Source organism: Hoplias malabaricus, chromosome 3 (genome assembly GCF_029633855.1).
Source record: "Hoplias malabaricus isolate fHopMal1 chromosome 3, fHopMal1.hap1, whole genome shotgun sequence".
In the NCBI taxonomy this organism is placed as follows: Eukaryota; Metazoa; Chordata; class Actinopteri; order Characiformes; family Erythrinidae; genus Hoplias; species Hoplias malabaricus.
The window spans coordinates 57,523,339-57,542,196 of record NC_089802.1 but is presented as its reverse complement, the minus strand read 5'-3'; the positions used below and the strand labels follow the sequence as shown (position 1 = coordinate 57,542,196).

The 18,858-nt window shown below is 41.7% G+C and overlaps 1 protein-coding gene across 1 annotated transcript in view; it reads right to left on the bottom strand.

The window, feature by feature from the left end:
• The window catches only part of ror1 (receptor tyrosine kinase-like orphan receptor 1), a 131,453-nt gene extending 119,576 nt beyond the window's left edge, over positions 1-11,877 (bottom strand). Inside the window, exon 1 of the mRNA XM_066666219.1 lies at positions 11,476-11,877. Coding sequence (XP_066522316.1) covers positions 11,476-11,587 — 112 coding nt within the window. The 5' untranslated portion in view covers positions 11,588-11,877. The remainder of the gene's footprint in view (positions 1-11,475) is intronic.
• Positions 11,878-18,858: the final 6,981 nt, after the last annotated feature.

Sequence of the window (18,858 nt, the reverse complement as noted above, 5' to 3'; positions counted from 1 at the left end):
CTTCTGTGCTAGCCATGGTTTGTCCATAACGAACACCATGTTCGAACATAAGATTGCTCATAAGTGTACTTGGTACCAGAGCACTCTGGGCCAAAGGTCAATGATTGACTTTGTGGTTGTGTCTTCTGACCTGAGGCCGTATGTTTTGGACACTCGGGTAAAGAGAGGGGCTGAGCTGTCAACCGATCACCATCTGGTGGTGAGTTGGATTCGATGGCGGGGAAAGCTGCCGGACAGACCTGGTAAACCCAAACGTATTGTGTGGGTGTGCTGGGAAAAGCTGGCAGATGACTCTGTCCGGATGGATTTCAACTCTCACCTCCGAGAGAACTTCTTACATGTTCCGGAGGAGGTAGGGGGAATGGAGTCTGAATGGACACTGTTCCGGACCTCCATCGTGGAAGCGGCTGCATGTAGCTGTGGTCAAAAGCTTGTTGGTGCCTGTTATGGTGGCAACCCAAGAACCCGTTGGTGGACACCAGGGGTGAGGGAAGCTGTCAAGCAGAAGAAGGAGGCTTTTCGAGATTGGCTAGCTCGGGGAACTTCCGATTCTGCGGATGGGTACCGGCAGGCGAAAAAGGCTGCAGCTGTGGCAGTTGCTGAAGCAAAATCCAGAGCATGGGAGGAGTTTGGAGAGGTCATGGAGAATGACTTCCGGGCGGCCTCAAAGAGGTTCTGGAAAACACTCCGACAGCTCAGGAGGGGGAGGGGGGACACTGTCCAAGCTGTGCTCAGCAAGGATGGTGAAACTCTGAACTCGACTGAGCGTATTGTTGGGCGTTGGAAGGAGCACTTTGAGGAACTCCTTAACCCGAGAGACATGCCTCCTGTACAGGAGGTAGGGCCAGAAGTGTCTGGGGGGTCAGATTCCATTTCCTTGGCTGAAGTCACTGAGGTGGTGAAAAAGCTTCGCAGTGGCAAAGCTCCAGGAGTGGATGAGATTCGCCCAGAGTTACTGAAGGCACTCGATACTGTGGGGCTGTCTTGGATGACACGCCTATACAATATCGCATGGACCTCGGGAACGGTGCCTTTGGATTGGCAAACCGGGGTGGTGGTTCCTATTTTCAAAAAAGGGGACCGGAGAAAGTGTGCCAATTATCGTGGCATTACACTTCTCAGCCTCCCGGGGAAAGTCTATGCCAAGGTGCTGGAAAGGAGAATCCGTCCGATAGTCGAACCTAGGATATTGGAGGAACAATGCGGATTTCGTCCTGGCCGTGGAACTATGGACCAACTCTTTACTTTTGCACAGATGATTGAGGGGGCGTGGGAATTTGCTACTCCACTCTACACATGCTTTGTGGATTTGGAGAAGGCATATGACCGTGTTCCCCGAGAGATTCTGTGGGAGGTGCTCCAGGAGTATGGGGTGCCAGGGTCGCTCCGGCGAGCCGTACGGTCCTTGTACTCTCAGAGTTTGAGTTGTGTTCGCATCCTTGGTAGTAAGTCAGGCTTGTTCAGTGTGGGCATTGGACTCCGTCAGGGCTGTGCCTTATCTCCACTCCTGTTCCTGATATTCATGGACAGGGTGGCACGGCGTAGCCTGGGGCAGGAGGGCTTCCGTCGAGGATCTCGGGAGGTGGCATCGCTGCTTTTTGCGGACGATGTTGTTCTTCTGGCTTCTTCGCACGGAGGCCTCCAGCGTTCACTTGAGCAGTTTGCAGCCGAGTGTGAAGCGGTCGGTATGCGGATCAGCACCTCCAAGTCTGAGGCCATGGTTATCTCCCGGAAACAGATGGCATGCTCCCTTCAGGTAAAGGGTGAGAACCTGCCCCAAGTGAAGGAGTTCAAGTATCTCGGGTTCTTGTTCACGAGTGATGGGAAGAGGGATGGTGAGATTGACCGTAGGATAGGTGCAGCATCTGCAGTAATGCGGTCACTGTACCGCACCATTGTGGTGAAGAGAGAGCTGAGCCATAAAGCAAAGCTCTCAATTTACCGGTCAGTCTACGTTCCCACTCTCACCTATGGTCATGAGCTCTGGGTAATGACCGAAAGAACAAGATCGCGGATACAAGCGGCCGAAATGAGCTTTCTCCGACGGGTCGCTGGGCGTACTCTCCGTGATCGGGTGAAGAGCTCAGTGACTAGGGAGGAGCTCGGAGTAGAGTCGCTGCTCCTTCGCATTGAGAGAAGTCAGTTGAGGTGGTTTGGGCATTTGATCAGGATGCCTCCTGGACGCCTCCCACTGGAGGTATACCAGGCACGTCCAACTGGAAGGAGGCCCCGGGGTAGACCCAGGACACGCTGGAGGGATTATATCTCCCGGCTGTCCTGGGAACGCCTTGGGATCCCCCAGGAGGAATTGGTGGATGTTGCAAGGGACAGAGACGTCTGGGCTTCTTTGCTCGCCCTGTTGCCACCGCGACCCTGAAATGGAGAAGCGGAGAAGAAAATGATGATGATGATGGTTGCTCTCAAGCAGGATGGCACTCAAGACGTTCAGAAATGCTGCCACTGCCACCATCCCCCAGGTCAATCTCTACAGAGAAAGACCCAACAGCATGGACACAGCAGTGTTTCTCTGTGTGCACATATCTGGGCACCATCCTCATTGGCCTCTGTGGCCTGCTTGGCTTTGGATCACAAGACATTAGGGAAATGAAGGTTTGTATTTCAGGATTCCATGGTCAATGTGGTTGGGTAAGCCATTGCAGCAGAGTGAGAGGGAACACAGAGCATAGAACTGGAGAAGGAAAAAATGAACAAGGAAGCCGGAATGAAAAGTGGGGAGAAAATATTTCTATTGTATGGGGAGAATAAACGTAAGCACCAGGAAGAAAAACAAACAAACAAACAAACAAATTAAAAAAAAAAGTGAAAAAAAAAATCTTCTGTAAATACTGCAGGGATATTCCTCACCCCTTCCTCCCCCTCTCCCTCCCCTCCTGTTAGACAGTTAGGGTCAAGCAGTCAGACAGAACACCAACATGAACTCTCTTCCCTTAGCCTTTTATCCTCCACTGAAGTGGCAGAACAAACAGTGGCTTGTGCCTAGTTTTAAGCCACTAACAGAGACTACTGCACAAAGGCCAGGCTTAAACCAACAACTGTTTAAGGGCTCTGTGTTTGCTTGAAGACTGTAGGATATGGTTTAGAGGCGGAGGCCTCACTGTCAAACGGATGTAGAAAACATCATTCCATGCAACTGCTAGTAGAGGGATGGGCTTTTTTTTTATGCATTTTACACTTTATCTTTACTTACGTAGCAGATATTTGGTTTTGTGCTGAATAAAACAAAACATACAGGTCGAGGGGAGAACAAATCCAGTGAAGAAAGAGCCCTGTCTCAGATATAACTCTCTCTGACAGATATTCAAAACATCCTGATTAATCCATTAATCAAATAGTCACTTCCCCAAAAGCACCACTATCTCACTGTGAAGAGCACACATTCAGTAGTCATACATGAACTTCTGAATACTGATATTACAGAAAAAGGCTTTTTTATTTATATATATATATATATATATATATATATATATATATATATATGTGTGTGTGTGTGTGTGTGAACTGCTACCAAATTACTGTATATCTGAATATGTTTTGAGAGACCGATCTCTCTCACAAGACTTTTTGAGGAACAAATAAAAGTTGTTATCAAGTTGGTCAAAAAAATAACACAGGCTGCTCCCAACTGGTATATCCGTCTAAGCACTGGCCCCATTACTCAAAGACTGAATGTTTGATCTCTAGAAATGCCACAGCCATCCATTAGACCAAGAGGGTATAACTGCCCTCACTTTATTAATTAAACGACCGCCAGAGCTAAATCAACACAGTTAGTGTTCAATTAACACTTTGAAATGTTAAAAAATAGTAAAACTCAGTGTTAATTTAACTAAAGCACTGATTTAACACTGGTAAATGTGCTGTGTAGTTAACTTTGAAGGTTTTTTAGAGGAGTTCTGTGAAAATAGTCCAAATGTGCATTACTTTTCTCACTGTTTAGACAATTTAAGGCAATTTTACGCCTTGCCGACTCTCTCAAACATCATTTTAATTCATTCTCTGACAGCAGAACTAACATGAACAAAGCATGATGAAATATCACAAAGTAATGAGATCAATGTATGAAACATTCCCAGTCCATTTAACTTATATTTGGATCACATGGATCATAGCGGCTGAAAGTGGCTTGTTAAACCAGCAGCTTAGTCCTGAACCACCGTAATAGGCCTAATCTTCAAAGTAAGCTTATTGAGTATGCTTTTCTTTCAGTTCATGGAGGGATTTAGGTTTCTATAGCTACTGATATTAATTACTTCACAATGAATGAAAAGCCAGCAAAGCACACACATAGTGAGTCTGCAAGAAATGTAACGTGGCCGACCAAATCCACATTTTCGGTTGACTGTGTGAGACATACACAAGTGATACAATGTGCACACCTTCGGGTTAACATCCAGAAGGGGATGAGTTCTCATTTTGAAAATTACAATTTAAATAGATACCATGGCCGTAAAATAAATTCCTCAGATTCTGATTGCACAGTGGTAGTATATGATATTCACATGTGCACACTGAGTCAAACACACCCCTCAATCAAAAGGAAAGCCTTCAAAGGCAAAAGAATTCTCTTGGTGAATTCTTGTAAGCATGCAAGATATCTCATGAATCGGTTCGCTTTTACAGAGCTGTCTGACTCAATGAGATCTCTGTAATTTATGTAATGACACATACACCTAGTCCACTTCAAACAGTAGAAAATCCCCACAAACCTACACAGACACACTATTTTCCCTTTTGAACCCCTTACAAAGCAGAGTACATTCTCTCATTTCAACAAGAAGTTGGAAAATCTCTCCAAAAATACCAGATCCTCAGTGACACAGCAGTGCCATGGAACTGACCCAAAAACTTGCACTCAGCACAAATCAAGATGAAGAAGGGGAAGAGAGAAGCAAAAAGATTCACAGTACATTGTAATCTACAAAACATTAGTGAAATATTCACATAGGGATAACACAGAGTGTGGGCGGCACGGTGGCGCAGCAGGTAGTGACCCTGTCACTCGGCTCCAGGTGACTGTCTGTGAGGAGTTTGGTGTGTTCTCCCTGTGTCCTCGTGGGTTTCCTCCGGGTGCTCCGGTTTCCTCCCACAGTCCAAAAACACATTGGTATGTGGATTGGCAACTCAATAGTATCCCTGGGTGTGAGTGTGTGAGTGAATGTGTAAGTGTGTGTCGCCAGTGAGGGACTGGCGCCCTCTCCAGAGTGTGTCCCACCAAGTGATTCCGGGCAGGCTTGTGACCCACCTTCACCAGAACTGGATAAAACAATGAATGAATAAATGAATTAATTAACGAACACAGAGTGTTATATTGTTACAGTTCTATAAAGAAAAGCATCAACTCTAGAAGCCCTTATAAGTTTTACAAAATGTGCTTTAATACTGACACTTCTTCTAAATAAATAATACCCTTTTGTTTATAGATACTGACTGGCCCGATTAATCTGAAGGATATTCCAACAATCGCTAAAACATTTTTCTGCCATCTGGTTTGCAAACATTTATTCTGTTTGTTTATGGCCAATTCCAATATGTTTAGCTCCATCATTACAGCTACTGAGAAAAATAACATTTAAAATGACAGGTTCAGATACTCAAGTCGTCCAGCTGCATCACGCTACTTCAGAGACGGACCAAAAATAAAACCTCATTAATGATTAGCTGCAGAGAGCAATTCATTACTTCGCAAGCAGTGCCCAGCACTGATAAAAGACAAACGTGCAGGTGTTTGATCCACTTGTACAAGCTCAATGCACACTGATACACCACCACCACCAAACCTAATATAATCCACAAGCCAAATAATACCTGCTATAGGTTGATCTTGTGGGGGACCTGGCCACTGAAGAACAGGATTAAAGGGAGCCAACAAGCTATGACTTTCCCATTGCAAAAAAAAAAAAAAAAAAAAAGCTTTCACACACTGAAGAACAGGGTGAAAGTATGCAGAGCAACCAATGGACAACAGTTAGTAATTGCAGAACAACAAAGGAAACATTGGAGTAGAGAGAATAGACAGTGGGTGTAGAGAAAAAAAAAGTGGTCATTATATTATGGCTGATCTCTATGTATTAACATATACGTGTCAACATTTCAAGAGTCCAAGGTGTCAGTAAATACATTACTGTTAAATGTTTATCCTCTGTCATTCAAAACACCCTGGGTAAACATTAAGCCCATGCCAGATCTACATTGTCCATCTTAACATGCAAACAGCGCCAAAAGAGAATGAGCCAGGTAGAGGACCAGGGGAATTGCTTCTTGGAAATCATGCAAAAAGAGCCTTGACTGCACTGGAAGAAAAAGAGTGCTCAAGCATCCAAAGACTAAAAATGAACTCTGTATGGTGTGTGTTTGTAGAGTGTGTGTGTGTGAATCACTGTTTGCTGGAAAGAGAGAGAGAGAAAGTGACAAAGTCAAGAGACAGATGTAGTAGCGTCTTCATCTCAAAACTATTCTTCCTGAAGCCTGAAGCAACAGCTACTAAGATCACTCATTGCACTACTAACGTTTCTGAGTCAGGTTTCCCCTCCAGGGAGTCATTTATTAGTTAAAAATATTCCTCGGCCAACACAAGGCCAAATTATGAATGTACAAAGCTCTCCTCAGTGATAGAAACCTGAGGCCATCAAGACCAGCAGTGTGTGGAGGAAAAAGGAGAAGTCTCCCTGATGACTGATGCCTTGCACATATATTTTCATTTTTTAAAAAACAAATCTCAGTCTTAGACCGAACAGGCCGTAAAGGTAAAGCATTTATGAGCTCACTGGGAATACGGCATGCACAAAGACCCAACTGTGGACGGCCACAGATTTGCCTGTCGTCGTGCATCTAGGGGTTACTTAAGTCCTTAATACAAGGCAAACAGGCTTTAGAGCTTTACACACCGACACATTTACAGCTGAATTTAAAAAGCCATGTTTCATCGTGCCTGTAAAATGAAACGTAGTACTGTGCTGGTGCATTAGCAGGCCCAGGCTAGAGAAGATGCCTGTGTGATAAGTGCGGGCACAGGCCGGATCTGTTTGATAATCAGGACAACCCACTTCCTTTAATATCTGAAGGATACATTACTGCAGGTGATGCATGTCGGTGTTGGAATTCTTCAAGTCCAGACTGAAACGTTCAAAGGAAATCAGCAACTTTCATCCATCTGCTCTGACCACTGTCAGTCATAGATAAACAGCAGTTAGGTATATTCCACTTAACATCTACTTAACTACAAAACTAAAAGTTATAAAAAAAACTACTTGAACTTAATTTACTTCATTCAGTTTTTTAAAGTATTTTTGTGTAACGTATACTTCATCTATTCTCCCACTCTTTTGTATTATTATGGAAACTACTTCATAGTATTTCAAATGACAACAGCCATTTTATTTAACAAAAAAAATGAAGCTGAAAAGTGGAAAGTGAGAAAAATGTATTTTTCACTGCATTCATCCTATCAACTTCCATCAAGGAAAAAAAGCATCTACATCAATTGTTCTGTTCTTGGGGATAATATTGCATCCAAAAGAACCTGTGAGGTTTGTATTAGTAATCATGAACACAGCACGGCCTGAATGTAGTGGGTTAATGCTGAATTTTTTTGTCATTGTCATTTTAACACTATAAGCTACTATGAAATGACAAATGAACAGTTCATAAGTTTTAAGTTTGAATTACAATCCTTTGTCACACAAAAATGCTTTAAAACTACTTTGTACAACAAATATTTTTACATTTTTTTGTTCCAAATTTGCATACTTCAGAAAAAAAAATAAAGTGTGATGCATATTGTGTTTCATTAAAAAAAATAAAACGCAATATAACATTTTTCATTTGTTCCCCCAGTCCTAAGTGAAACAAGCCCTTTCAAAGTAAATTTAGTTTCCAACATGATGTAAAGCTATTCAAATGTCCCAGAAAGCAGAACCCCAGAACGTTTATTGTTACAGAGCTATACGACTGGCAAAATGAAACGCGCCACCAAGTACACAACAATGTTCTAATATAGTGTAATGCTTCTCAAACTGGATAATGATAGTCATCAGCTGAAAGCTCTGCCAGTTGCTAAATCACAAACCCAAACACACAGACACTAAGAAAATGTTCATACCAAAGAGTCCCTGAAGACACGTTACATTAAGCAGACCACAAGCTGGAAAGCAGAGCTAGAAGGAGCCTACCATCCAACACCAGAACACCCAGCTCTCGCGAAATAATCATTTCCCCACAGGCAGGGGCCTGCAGACCCTAATTAATCAAATGATTAAAAACTGTTGATAGAACCTATCGTTGTCCTCTCACTGTACGCAGCTTAAGAAGTCAAGCTGAATTTCAGCCTGGCCGGTCATCAAGCTTAGTAATAAATGTAAAGATGCAGAGTCATTTTTTTAAGCTTGGCAGCGCTAACGTACAGATTTACAAACATGTACGAAGAACATGTGTGGAAAATGATTTTTAACTTTGTGATTAATTCATTGTGTTATAATATTGGATTCAACAAAGCCAAGAACACAGACAAAATGAGAGGAGGAGGGGGAGGTGAGGGGAAAAAAAAGTTGATGGATTATGAGGCTTACAAGGGTTTAGCACTTATTCTACACATGCTTGAGTGAGCATTCCTTCCATATCTACAAAGGCTTTTAAAGATGGAGGTCTGGACGCTTGAGTAACTGTACCATGTGTTTGGAGACCAGATTAAACCACGGAGTGTTACATGGGTTTGCAGAACAATGCTCCTTCGTAGGGAGGTTTTCTGAAGTAAAGTGCCTTTAGTGTCAACATTCTGTCCTGCTGAACACCGCAACTAAACCGTTCCACCTTCATGATTTACACTCTCTCAACTATTATTAAACCTAAAGACTGGATTACTGAACAGCTCTGTTTCCATTCCAGCTGCTGGTCTCACTCGCAGGCCAGCCAGGCAGCATGAGGGGAATGATCTTCCTTTCTGCTGTCGTAAAAAATCCACCGGACACGTTTAGCATATAAGAACATCCCAAGCAGTACCAGCCATAACTGCTGGGGAAAAAAGCGCTTATATCAACAGAGGGCGTTCATCCACCTACCATTGACAAGATCCATCAATCAAGCAAGAGGTCTTAATTTAAATCCCACCATAAAACAGCACCTATATCTGCAGGGGGATCTGCTACAGTGCACGGGGTGAAAAGGTTGACGGAACCTGTCTAACTCCTATATTCTACACCAGCAAAGGTCAATCTGAGTGTATCCTAACTCAGACAGTAAGCAGTAATAAAGGTATATTGTGAGCAAGGATGTGTGCGACCGCCCCTTGGTGTATATTACAACAGGGTGCAGACCATAAAATATACAAGAAAATACATATTAACGTTCACTATACAATGTATATTTTAAATAAAAACAATCACTAAAAAGTTGAATAATCTTACGGCTTGTGATCAATTTAAACGTGGGGAGTCAAAGGTGTATGAATTTAAACATTGGTTTAACCGTCTGTTTATAAAGAGAAAAAAAAAATGCTTAATCTGAACAGAGAGAAAAATCACACCAAATTACAGAAACGGCTGTTTCCAAACTGTCTCCTTCACAATGGAAAGCTGGTGAATTACTTAACCTTACTTCTTTTCTTTTGCACTAGGGTTCCCCATCCAGCACCTATTTTTTGCCATTATGCAGCTCTGAGCCCTGACAGGTGTCACAGAGTACAAAAATCAATCACAAATATTTTCCAAGCTTGAACTCTCCAGGATCTTGGACTAGGTTCATGGCTGACCAATTCAATAAGTGCTCGGTAAATCTACTTAGGAATTAAGAAGAACAGGCTGGGGATTAGACGTGGACTTCATTCAAAACTCTGTAAATCAATTCACCAGGTAATGTGAGATATCTTATCAGCAATGCAATTTATGTAGGCTCCTATTGGGGACATAATTCACAGGACTGAATATCTATAAAGTGCACTACAGTTCATCCTGTGTTTAGAGCTCTATGCAAACTATTCTGGCTTTCCTTTTCGCTGAAGAGCGTGGCTGAAAAATACTAATGTATCCTCAAAAGTACAACCCAGCTCATGAACATCCAAACGTGTACTTTATCCATACATTTAAATATTGTTGCTGTCCAATTATAAACGTGTACCTCCATTTTTGTGGATTTTTAATTTACTACATTATTTGAATACAGCAGGCGTCTTTCACACTGGGTTACATTTTTAAAAATGCTCCAAAATCACTTGGAATAAAACATTTTTTACATTTACTTCCATCGAGAGCCAAGAAGGTTTTTTCTTTCTCCTGTAAAATTACTATTTTGGGAGATACATGTTTTTCATTGGACAGCAACAATATACTATACTCATTTTCACAGTGGAAAGGCTAAATGTTTTATTCTGTTAGCTGGCTGTAACTTCAAACTTTTAATTTAAAAAACCCTATAGTAAAGACCATCTGTGTGGAAAAGGTGTAAATAAAAATAAGTCAGATTTAAAGTCTTTTTTGAAAACGTACTAAACTGGCTTTAACCTGCTCTAATGTGTCTTTGAGTTTTGGTTAATGGACCTTCCTCAGCAGGGTGTTCTGCTCTGCATAATCGTGTGGTATCTTAAACCAGGTTCACCTTTTCTAACGCAAATGAAGCAGTCCTGGCCTTCCAAAGGAGCTCCAGCTGAGAGCTAAGCTGAGGCACACACACTCGCTCACTACACTTTAACAGCCCTATTGTCACTCTATGAAGGGCTAAAACCAATATGTACTCACATTTAATGGAGGGGTGTCTAGGTCAACAAGCTCAGTCTAAAAGAGTAGGAGCTACAGCAGCACATTCAGCTCAGAGACCAAGCCACCAAGAGTACAGTCACAAGAGACACACCACTCAAGACAGACTGAGTGTGTTGCAAAAATAAATCCAGAAATGTATGTGTGAATCCACTTAAAACTCGCACTTCAAATATAGGCCCTTCAGTGTTGATACTGACTGACACTGAGGTCACTTTGAGAGTTCAAGCCCCTGCTCACCCAGGTTAGACAACGAACAACTCACCCATTCTTTGGAGACAGAAAATTAAAGTAAAACATAAGTTCTTATTGTCACAGCAGGGTGCGGGTTAAACACGTTCAGCTTCAGGTGCTAATTTGGTGCTAAGCACTAAGACTTTGACTAAGGGAAGCCCCTGACAGAAGAAAAGCCTGGAGCAAATGAGGTAAATTAACTTTGTTTTAATTTAACGAATTAAAAACTTTCGAATTATTTATTCAATTCAGAAAATTAATTTAAGCTGAATGTTAGGAGATACGGGCGCGTGTTGTCCCCAAGCCCTGCTAAAAAAAGACGGAGGCCGGGTGATGCTTCAGGAGGTGAAGCTACCTGTAGTCTATTCTCCACACTGGGGCGTTATGTCTGCCCTCTTTAAACTCCAGAAGGGCTTAAGATACGGTGAGCTGGGGCCGGTTCTGTCAGTTCAAGGCGTCTGTATGAAGAGTTTCCTACCTGTGACGGAGTGAGGCGCGGAGAGCAGAAAGAAGAAGCGGAGGAGTAGCGGCAGGCGGCGGCAGAGCCCAGCTCCCCGCACCCGCGACCCTGCAGCCCGCAGCGGACACATCTCCAAAACACTCTTACATCCACTGGACAAACTCTCTCGGCTTCAGCTCGCCCACTAACAGCCACTCACTCTCCAGCTCCTCTCCTTCTCTTTCCCGTCTTGGTCTTCACTTTCTCTCGGGTCTTTCAGAGCTCTCTCTTTCTGTCCCCTCGTGTCTCCTGTTCTCCCTGGTTCTCTCTCATTCCCCGATTTAGTTAGTTAGTTAGCTCTCTCTCTCTCTCTCTCTCTCTCTCTCTCTCTCTTGCCGCAGCTGAGCCCCCTTGCAGAGATCACCAAGTCCGGAGAGGTCCAGTGTCGCCATCTGCTGCTCAAACTTCAAGACCACGGTACGCATCACATGTCCCTGCTTTATTAGGGTGACCATGCTTAGCTGAACCTATGTGTGCTTTTAGGTCCTTTACACCTTTATTTGCTACACAAAACATGGGAATTTCTTTTTTAATCCATCCGTGAACGTACATTTACGTTTCGGCATAGCTGCTCGAGATGAGGGTAGGTACATTAGCTTTGCATGACGTAAACAAGGACTACTGACGTGCAGACTGACCAATTAAAATGTTTACAGAGAAGGTTATCGACCAATAACGGTAGCCCTACAGTCAGACCGTCCAATCAGAAGATTTTACGCTACTTCACCACGCCCCCTTCTCACGCAAGCGAACCAATCGGAGTAGGGGAGGGCGGGACTAGTTTGTGATCGAAACGCTTCTCGAAATTCTATGTGAGCTCTAGAAAAACAAAATCCCGGACGTTTGTGAAATTCCGCCCGGACATTTTTTTAAGTCTAAAAAAGAGAACATGTCCGGGTAAAAGAGGACGTCTGGTCACCCTAGCTTTATGCACTGAACATATTAAAGGTCTTTTTCTTTATTTAATCTTTTAACTACTACTTATTAATTGAAAAATATTAAAAGTATGAATTGTGAAAGTAGTTGTTGTAAAAGTGGTATCAGCTCCAGTGCATTATCTGCCTCAGAAATTCTGCCTGACATATATGACTCTGGGAACGCGGGGTTGTCTTTTTTTGCTGTGGTTAGTCTGTTAGGCTCCTGCATGTGTCCTTGTGTAAAACTCCAGTCCACTGGTCAGAATTCACGATGCCAAATCTTTGGTATCAATGTAGGTAAACTTGACTAATGCACATAAAAACAGAATTTACAAGCTGTTTCTTATGTAAGAATACATTAATTTGTTCATTCATTCATTGTCTGTAACCGCTTATCCAGTTCAGGGTCGGGGTGGGTCCGGGGCCTACCCAGAATCATTGGGCACAAGGCAAGAACAAACATTGGAGGGTGCGCCAGTCCTTCACAGGGCGACTCACACACACACTCACACATTTACTCACATACATACACGGACACATTTGAGTTACCAATCCACCTACCAACGTGAGGTTTTGGATTGTGGGAGGAAACCCACGTGGACAAGGGGAGAACACCCCATACTCCTCACAGACAGTCACCTGGAGTGGGATTCGAACCCCAACCCCAGATCCTTGAACACTACCTATTGAGCCACTGTGCCATCCTAATTTGTTCAATATACTGTAATTTTTTTTTCAGAATTCAAGTTGCCCTGTCAGTTTTAACAGATACGCATTCTGGGCTTTTTTGTTTGGAGAATGTTTCTGTGACACAGCCTTTTGTTTTCTGCTATATATTTAACAAACCGAAAGTCATCTTGTCTGTCCCTATAACGACACGAATACACGGACAGAATCTCTGGATTATTAAATCCAGAACACCACAGTGAGGTGTTACTCAAAATAAACGAGTTTGTGAATTAGTTCCACCTAGCTGAACCTAATTCCAGCAAATCCCTGTTCCTTTATCAAGTGTAGATGACTTGGCTGATAAAATGTTAAGGTGCTTGGTTTTAGGAATATTCAAAAACTTAAAAGTTATCTTGTTGTTTTCTGGTAAATGTAGTTTGGGCTTTCCTGTTTTTGAAATACCAGAAACACCTCTGTGACAATGGCTTACGGCAGTCAGACTAAACTAGTCTTCTTTGCTCTTGTTTGTTTAGTAAATGTGTGTCTTTGTGTCTATTATATTTATTTTTAATAATGGTGGCCCAACAGGTCCATGTGGGTTTCCTCCGGGTGCTCGGGTTTCCTCACATGGTCCAAAAAGCACATGTTTGTAGGTGGATTGGCGACTCAAAAGAGTCCCAATCCAAAAAAAGAGTGTGAGTGTGTGAGTGAATGCGTGTATGTGTCACCTTGTGAAGGACTGGCGCCCCCTCCAGGGTGTGTTCCTGCCTTGTGCCCAGGGATTCCGGCTCGGCTCCGCACCCACCGCAACCCTGAATTGGATAAGCGCTTACAGACAATTAATGATTTTATATGGAGATTCTACCGACTGTGTCTCGGGGGAACATGACACTGCGTGGGTTTCCTCCGGGTGCTCCGGTTTCCTCCCACAGTCCAAAAACACACGTTGGTAGGTGGATTGGCAACTCAAAAGTGTCCATAAGTGTGAGTGAATGTGTGAGTGTTTGTGTTGCCCTGTGAAGGACTGGCGCCCCCTGCAGGGTGTATTCCCGCCTTGCGCCCAATGATTCCAGGTAGGCTCTGGACCCACCGCGACCCTGAACTGGATAAGCGGTTACAGATAATGAATGAATGTTAACATTGATGCACAAGCAGAATATTCTGATATGTTAAAAAATATCTAAATATGTCTGATATTTTTGAAAATTCACTGCTATATGAAAACCATATGCCTAATAATCTTTGCCTATCAGGACTGAGAGCATATTTATATATTGTTTTGTTGATTTATGATGTACGCTGATTTTGTCCCCCCGATTTACCTATAACCTATAACATGTTCTTTAAACCATCAGTTTGTGCACTTAACTAAAGTGGGATCCACAGAGGATTTATGAGTATCTAAAGCTTAGATGTCTTCACATTTCTGATAGCCAGCACGCTCCCGTTTCCACTTTAAAAGAGGGCAGGTCCGTAGTGCCTGGACAGAGAATGGTAGCAATTTACAAGCTTGGGGTCTTGCATCCTGACCTGTTTCTGTTCATTTGTGTCATGTTGACAGCAGAGGAGAGGGCTCTGAGCAAGGACCTTTTGAAGTGATGGGCTGTGCTGGCTCTCTGAACCTAAAGTTCATCTCTCATTTCCTGTCCCCCCTGTCAGCTCTTTGACACATGCTAACGTTAGCCTGCGATCAAAGCCCAGCCTTATGACGCACCCCAGCAGTCTCTAATGTGATATTACACGAAGGGAGGCAGGAAGGGGACAGCTGGGTGCTTTTGCTCAGGCAGTGGGAGTTCCGTACATATGTTCTGCTGCTAGGCCTTAGCTTGAGTTATAAACAAGAGGAACTGAGGATGTTAATGCAATAGGTCAGTGAAAAATCTAATTTACACATTTTGTTCCGTATCTCAAGAGCAAGTGAGTGCAAATGTTCAGTCAAACATTTTTAGGGAACAATTACAGAACCAGAAATAAAATCTTTGGTTTTGCTTTGGTAAATGTAGGTTATGGACTCCCATATTTGCCTCCAGCAATGTTCATTATGCGTTAGGTTAATTAGTCTTGTGGCTCTGAAAATGTTTAAAGCTATGTCAAATACACAAAGGAATAATCTTCTTTGAAAAATAAATAAATAATAATTTATATATAAATTTTACATATTGCTCTGGTTTAAGATACAGCATCAAATAATTCTGACCATAAATATGAAAAAAACCTAAGGATTACCTGAAATCAATGTTTTGTCCATGTCAAGTTGGCGTATGTATAAAACTGTATTTGTATATTTCTGTTGTTTAGTAAAATTACAGGTAATCCTGGATATTCTAACTAAAATAAACATCATTTACGTTTAAAATAAATGTAAATAAATACCCATAATATACATTTAAAATAAAAACTGATAAAACTCTTAATCTGATATAGCACCCGTACTCTTAAAGTACAGATTTGCGTGTGAGGAGCACTGAGGATTCAAGGTCATTGTCAAAAATGCATTTCAGTACATAGACATTTGCACATTTTGATAGTTCCATCATATCCTAAACCACCTCAACATTCATTCATTCATTCATTCATTCATTCATTCATTCGTTCATTCATTCATTCATTCATTCATTCATTCATTATCTGTAACCGCTTATCCAGTTCAGGGTCACGGTGGGTCCAGAGCCTACCTGGAATCATTGGGCGCAAGGCGGGGATACACCCTGGAGGGGGCGCCAGTCCTTCACAGGGCAAGCACCTAAATATATCAGCACAAATTTGTCTAGGAACTGCAGGACACAGGGTGGCAGGTAGTGTCGCAGTCACACAGCTCCAGGGACCTGGAGGTTGTGGGTTTGAGTCCCGCTCCGGGTGACTGTCTGTGAGGAGTTGGTGTGTTCTCCCTGTGTCCGCGTGGGTTTCCTCCGGGTGCTCTGGTTACCTCCCACTGTTCAAAAATACACGTTGGTAGGTGGATTGGTGACTCAAAAGTGTCAGTAGGTGTGAGTGAATGTGTGAGTGAATGTGTGTGTGTTGCCCTGTGAAGGACTGGCGCCCCCTCCACGGTGTATTCCAGCCTTGCACCCAATGATTCCAGGTAGTCTCTGGACCCACCGCGACCCTGAACTGGATAAACGCTTACAGATAATGAATGAATGAACTGCAGGACAAATTTTATTTACATATTTATTGAATAATTGACAAGGTTTTGTTAGCAATATTAGCCCAGTAGCTAAAGTAAGCAAATAAAATTTAGACATGAAACCTGCCTTGGGTGACCGACCACGTTTAGAATAAGTTTAAACTTGTGTAAACGGATTTTGTCTCCTAGACATTCTTTTTGGAAATGTATCAGTGGTAGCACCTGCCAAATCTTTCATGTGGGACCATTGCTGTGACATATTTAAAGTATCTTGAAACCAAGGGGAAAGTGGAGGGATGTTTCATCCGACCTACAAAATATACATAGTGCAGTTTTTACAGTGCTGAGCCCAGAATAGCAACAACAGAGGCACTATTTTCCCTATTACAGGTCAGTGAAGGATCGTACTACCTAGTGTTCCTTTATTGGGTAAATTAAGCGATAGCAAGCTATCTACACAGTTGACACATTGCAGTGTACAAATTAATCAGGAAATTAACTGGACAATGTCACATAATATTAAGCAGTTATTTTTTGTAACCTTATGTAGCAATGCCATCATTAACCACTAGATATTAGCTACAAGTTTGTTCATTTATTCATTCATTCATTTGTTAGTTAGTTCATCCGTTCCTTCAGTCTTTCATTCATTAGTTTGTTGCTTTGTTAATTCATTAATTAATCCACATTCATTCATTCGTTCATTTTTCATTCAATCAATCATTAAATGATTGTCTGTAACCTCATTTCCTTGTTATAGTGCACTATATAGTGAGTAATGTAGGGATTCAGTTCACACACTCCCCTGAACCCATAGAGTTTGTACAGCAGCCTCTTCAGTTCAGCCTAGGTGATTTTCAACCATACTGAAACTGAAAAGAGCCGGTACTGTATGGAACAAAGCTTGTAGCTAAATGGACTGTGCCATTCAGAAGTGGGACAAAATGTCTAGAACATGCACAGCTAGTATAACAGTGGTAGAATGTACTAGAAACATTTAATCCCTTTTTCATTTTGTTGGTGCTTTGCCTGATTTTCCTAAAGAACAAACCGCTTATGCTCTGTAGGATATTCTGTTATCTATAAAAATTATGACAAATAGCAAAACAGTAGTAGCAACTATATTAAAGCTCAGAGAAAGAGTGAGAGAAAGAGAGAAAGAAACGCAGAGTGGGGCAGGTGTAATACTCATTCATTCATTCATGTGGAAAGAATATCACAAAGCATGTGTGGTTTGAGAAGCATTGTTCTATTAACACTGCTCTCAATTCCCAACTGATTGTGAAAGAGTTGGATGCTACAATAAAAATAAACTACAATGCAATACTCTCTAAACTGTAAGTGAATAAAACAGAAATCTTCACACAGTCCCTGAATGGTAGAGGAAGGGTTTATAAAACATGATACTTTGCTTAAACTTTGCATACATTATGATTTATGCAGTTTTCTGTGGAGTTACACATTCTAGCCTAGCAGAAAAAAAAGAGTGCAGGGCCTTTTCTCCAGCCTGATTGCATCTAATATTAAACATTTGGAAGCTATTATCTGTCGAGCAGCAAAGGAGGTGAAGTATTTATGACATGGGGCTATTTTTTCTTTATTTTTCTTTCTGATGTCTATCTGTTCTATTTTCCCAGAGCAAAATAAGATTATTGAAATTGCAACCATGCACAGCAAAATGCATCTAAGTGTAATGAGCAGGGAGATTGAGGCCCATGCACTGAAGCTTTTTGAAAGGCTGTCTGATCCACACCAACACAGCAGAGCTTGGGAAAATAGACCTTCTGTTCTGGAGCACCGATGTTAGTCTCAAGAGCTACCAAGATTTCCAGTTGTGGAATCAGAGCTTCTGCACGGATGATGAATGAAAAGCAGATTCTCACATTATAACACCTCTGAGAATCAAATAAAAAACTGGGAAAACTACAGGAATTTTCACATTATTAAACTGGGGACTGAATCAATGATGACATTAATCCTAAGAAGAAGCAGCTGTCGCTTCTAGTAACAAATGCATGATGTAATTTTATATGAATGGTTTCTCAGCGCTCTGAGATATTCTTTGTCAAAGATTTTTCTTCTGACAGTAAAAGAAAAGTTAATGCTGTACATGCAGCCTGGTTTAGGTGAAAATGTAAATTTACTAAATTATAATATTGAGAAGTTAATAATGTAATTACATATAAATGATGAAGAATACCTAATAAATGCTTTTTTTATTTTGATCAGGAAATATATTTGATATTTTATATTTAATAAATAAATAAATAAATATAGAAAAGTACATAAAGGTCAAATATAAATAAATTACAATATTTGAAAAATTACTCAAGGGGGTTCAAGTGGTTGTTTATGGCAAAATATGGTTCTGTTACTAAAATAAATCTAGATTTTCAATTGTTAACTTGTTACATTCTTTGGAACACAGCGGGTGATAGTCTGGACTTAGGTTAGACTTGCAATCACTATGGTGATTCATCACATACAGTCACTAGTATAAATCTTAATCTTGGTCTAATAAACTGGTCCCTCATTATCCATTTGTAAAAAGAGCTTAAAACAACACGTATAAATGTGAGTTGAATGTGAATGCCAAACAGGAAGCTCTAAATGTAACTGGTATGGAAAAATATGTGTTTATAAGTCCAC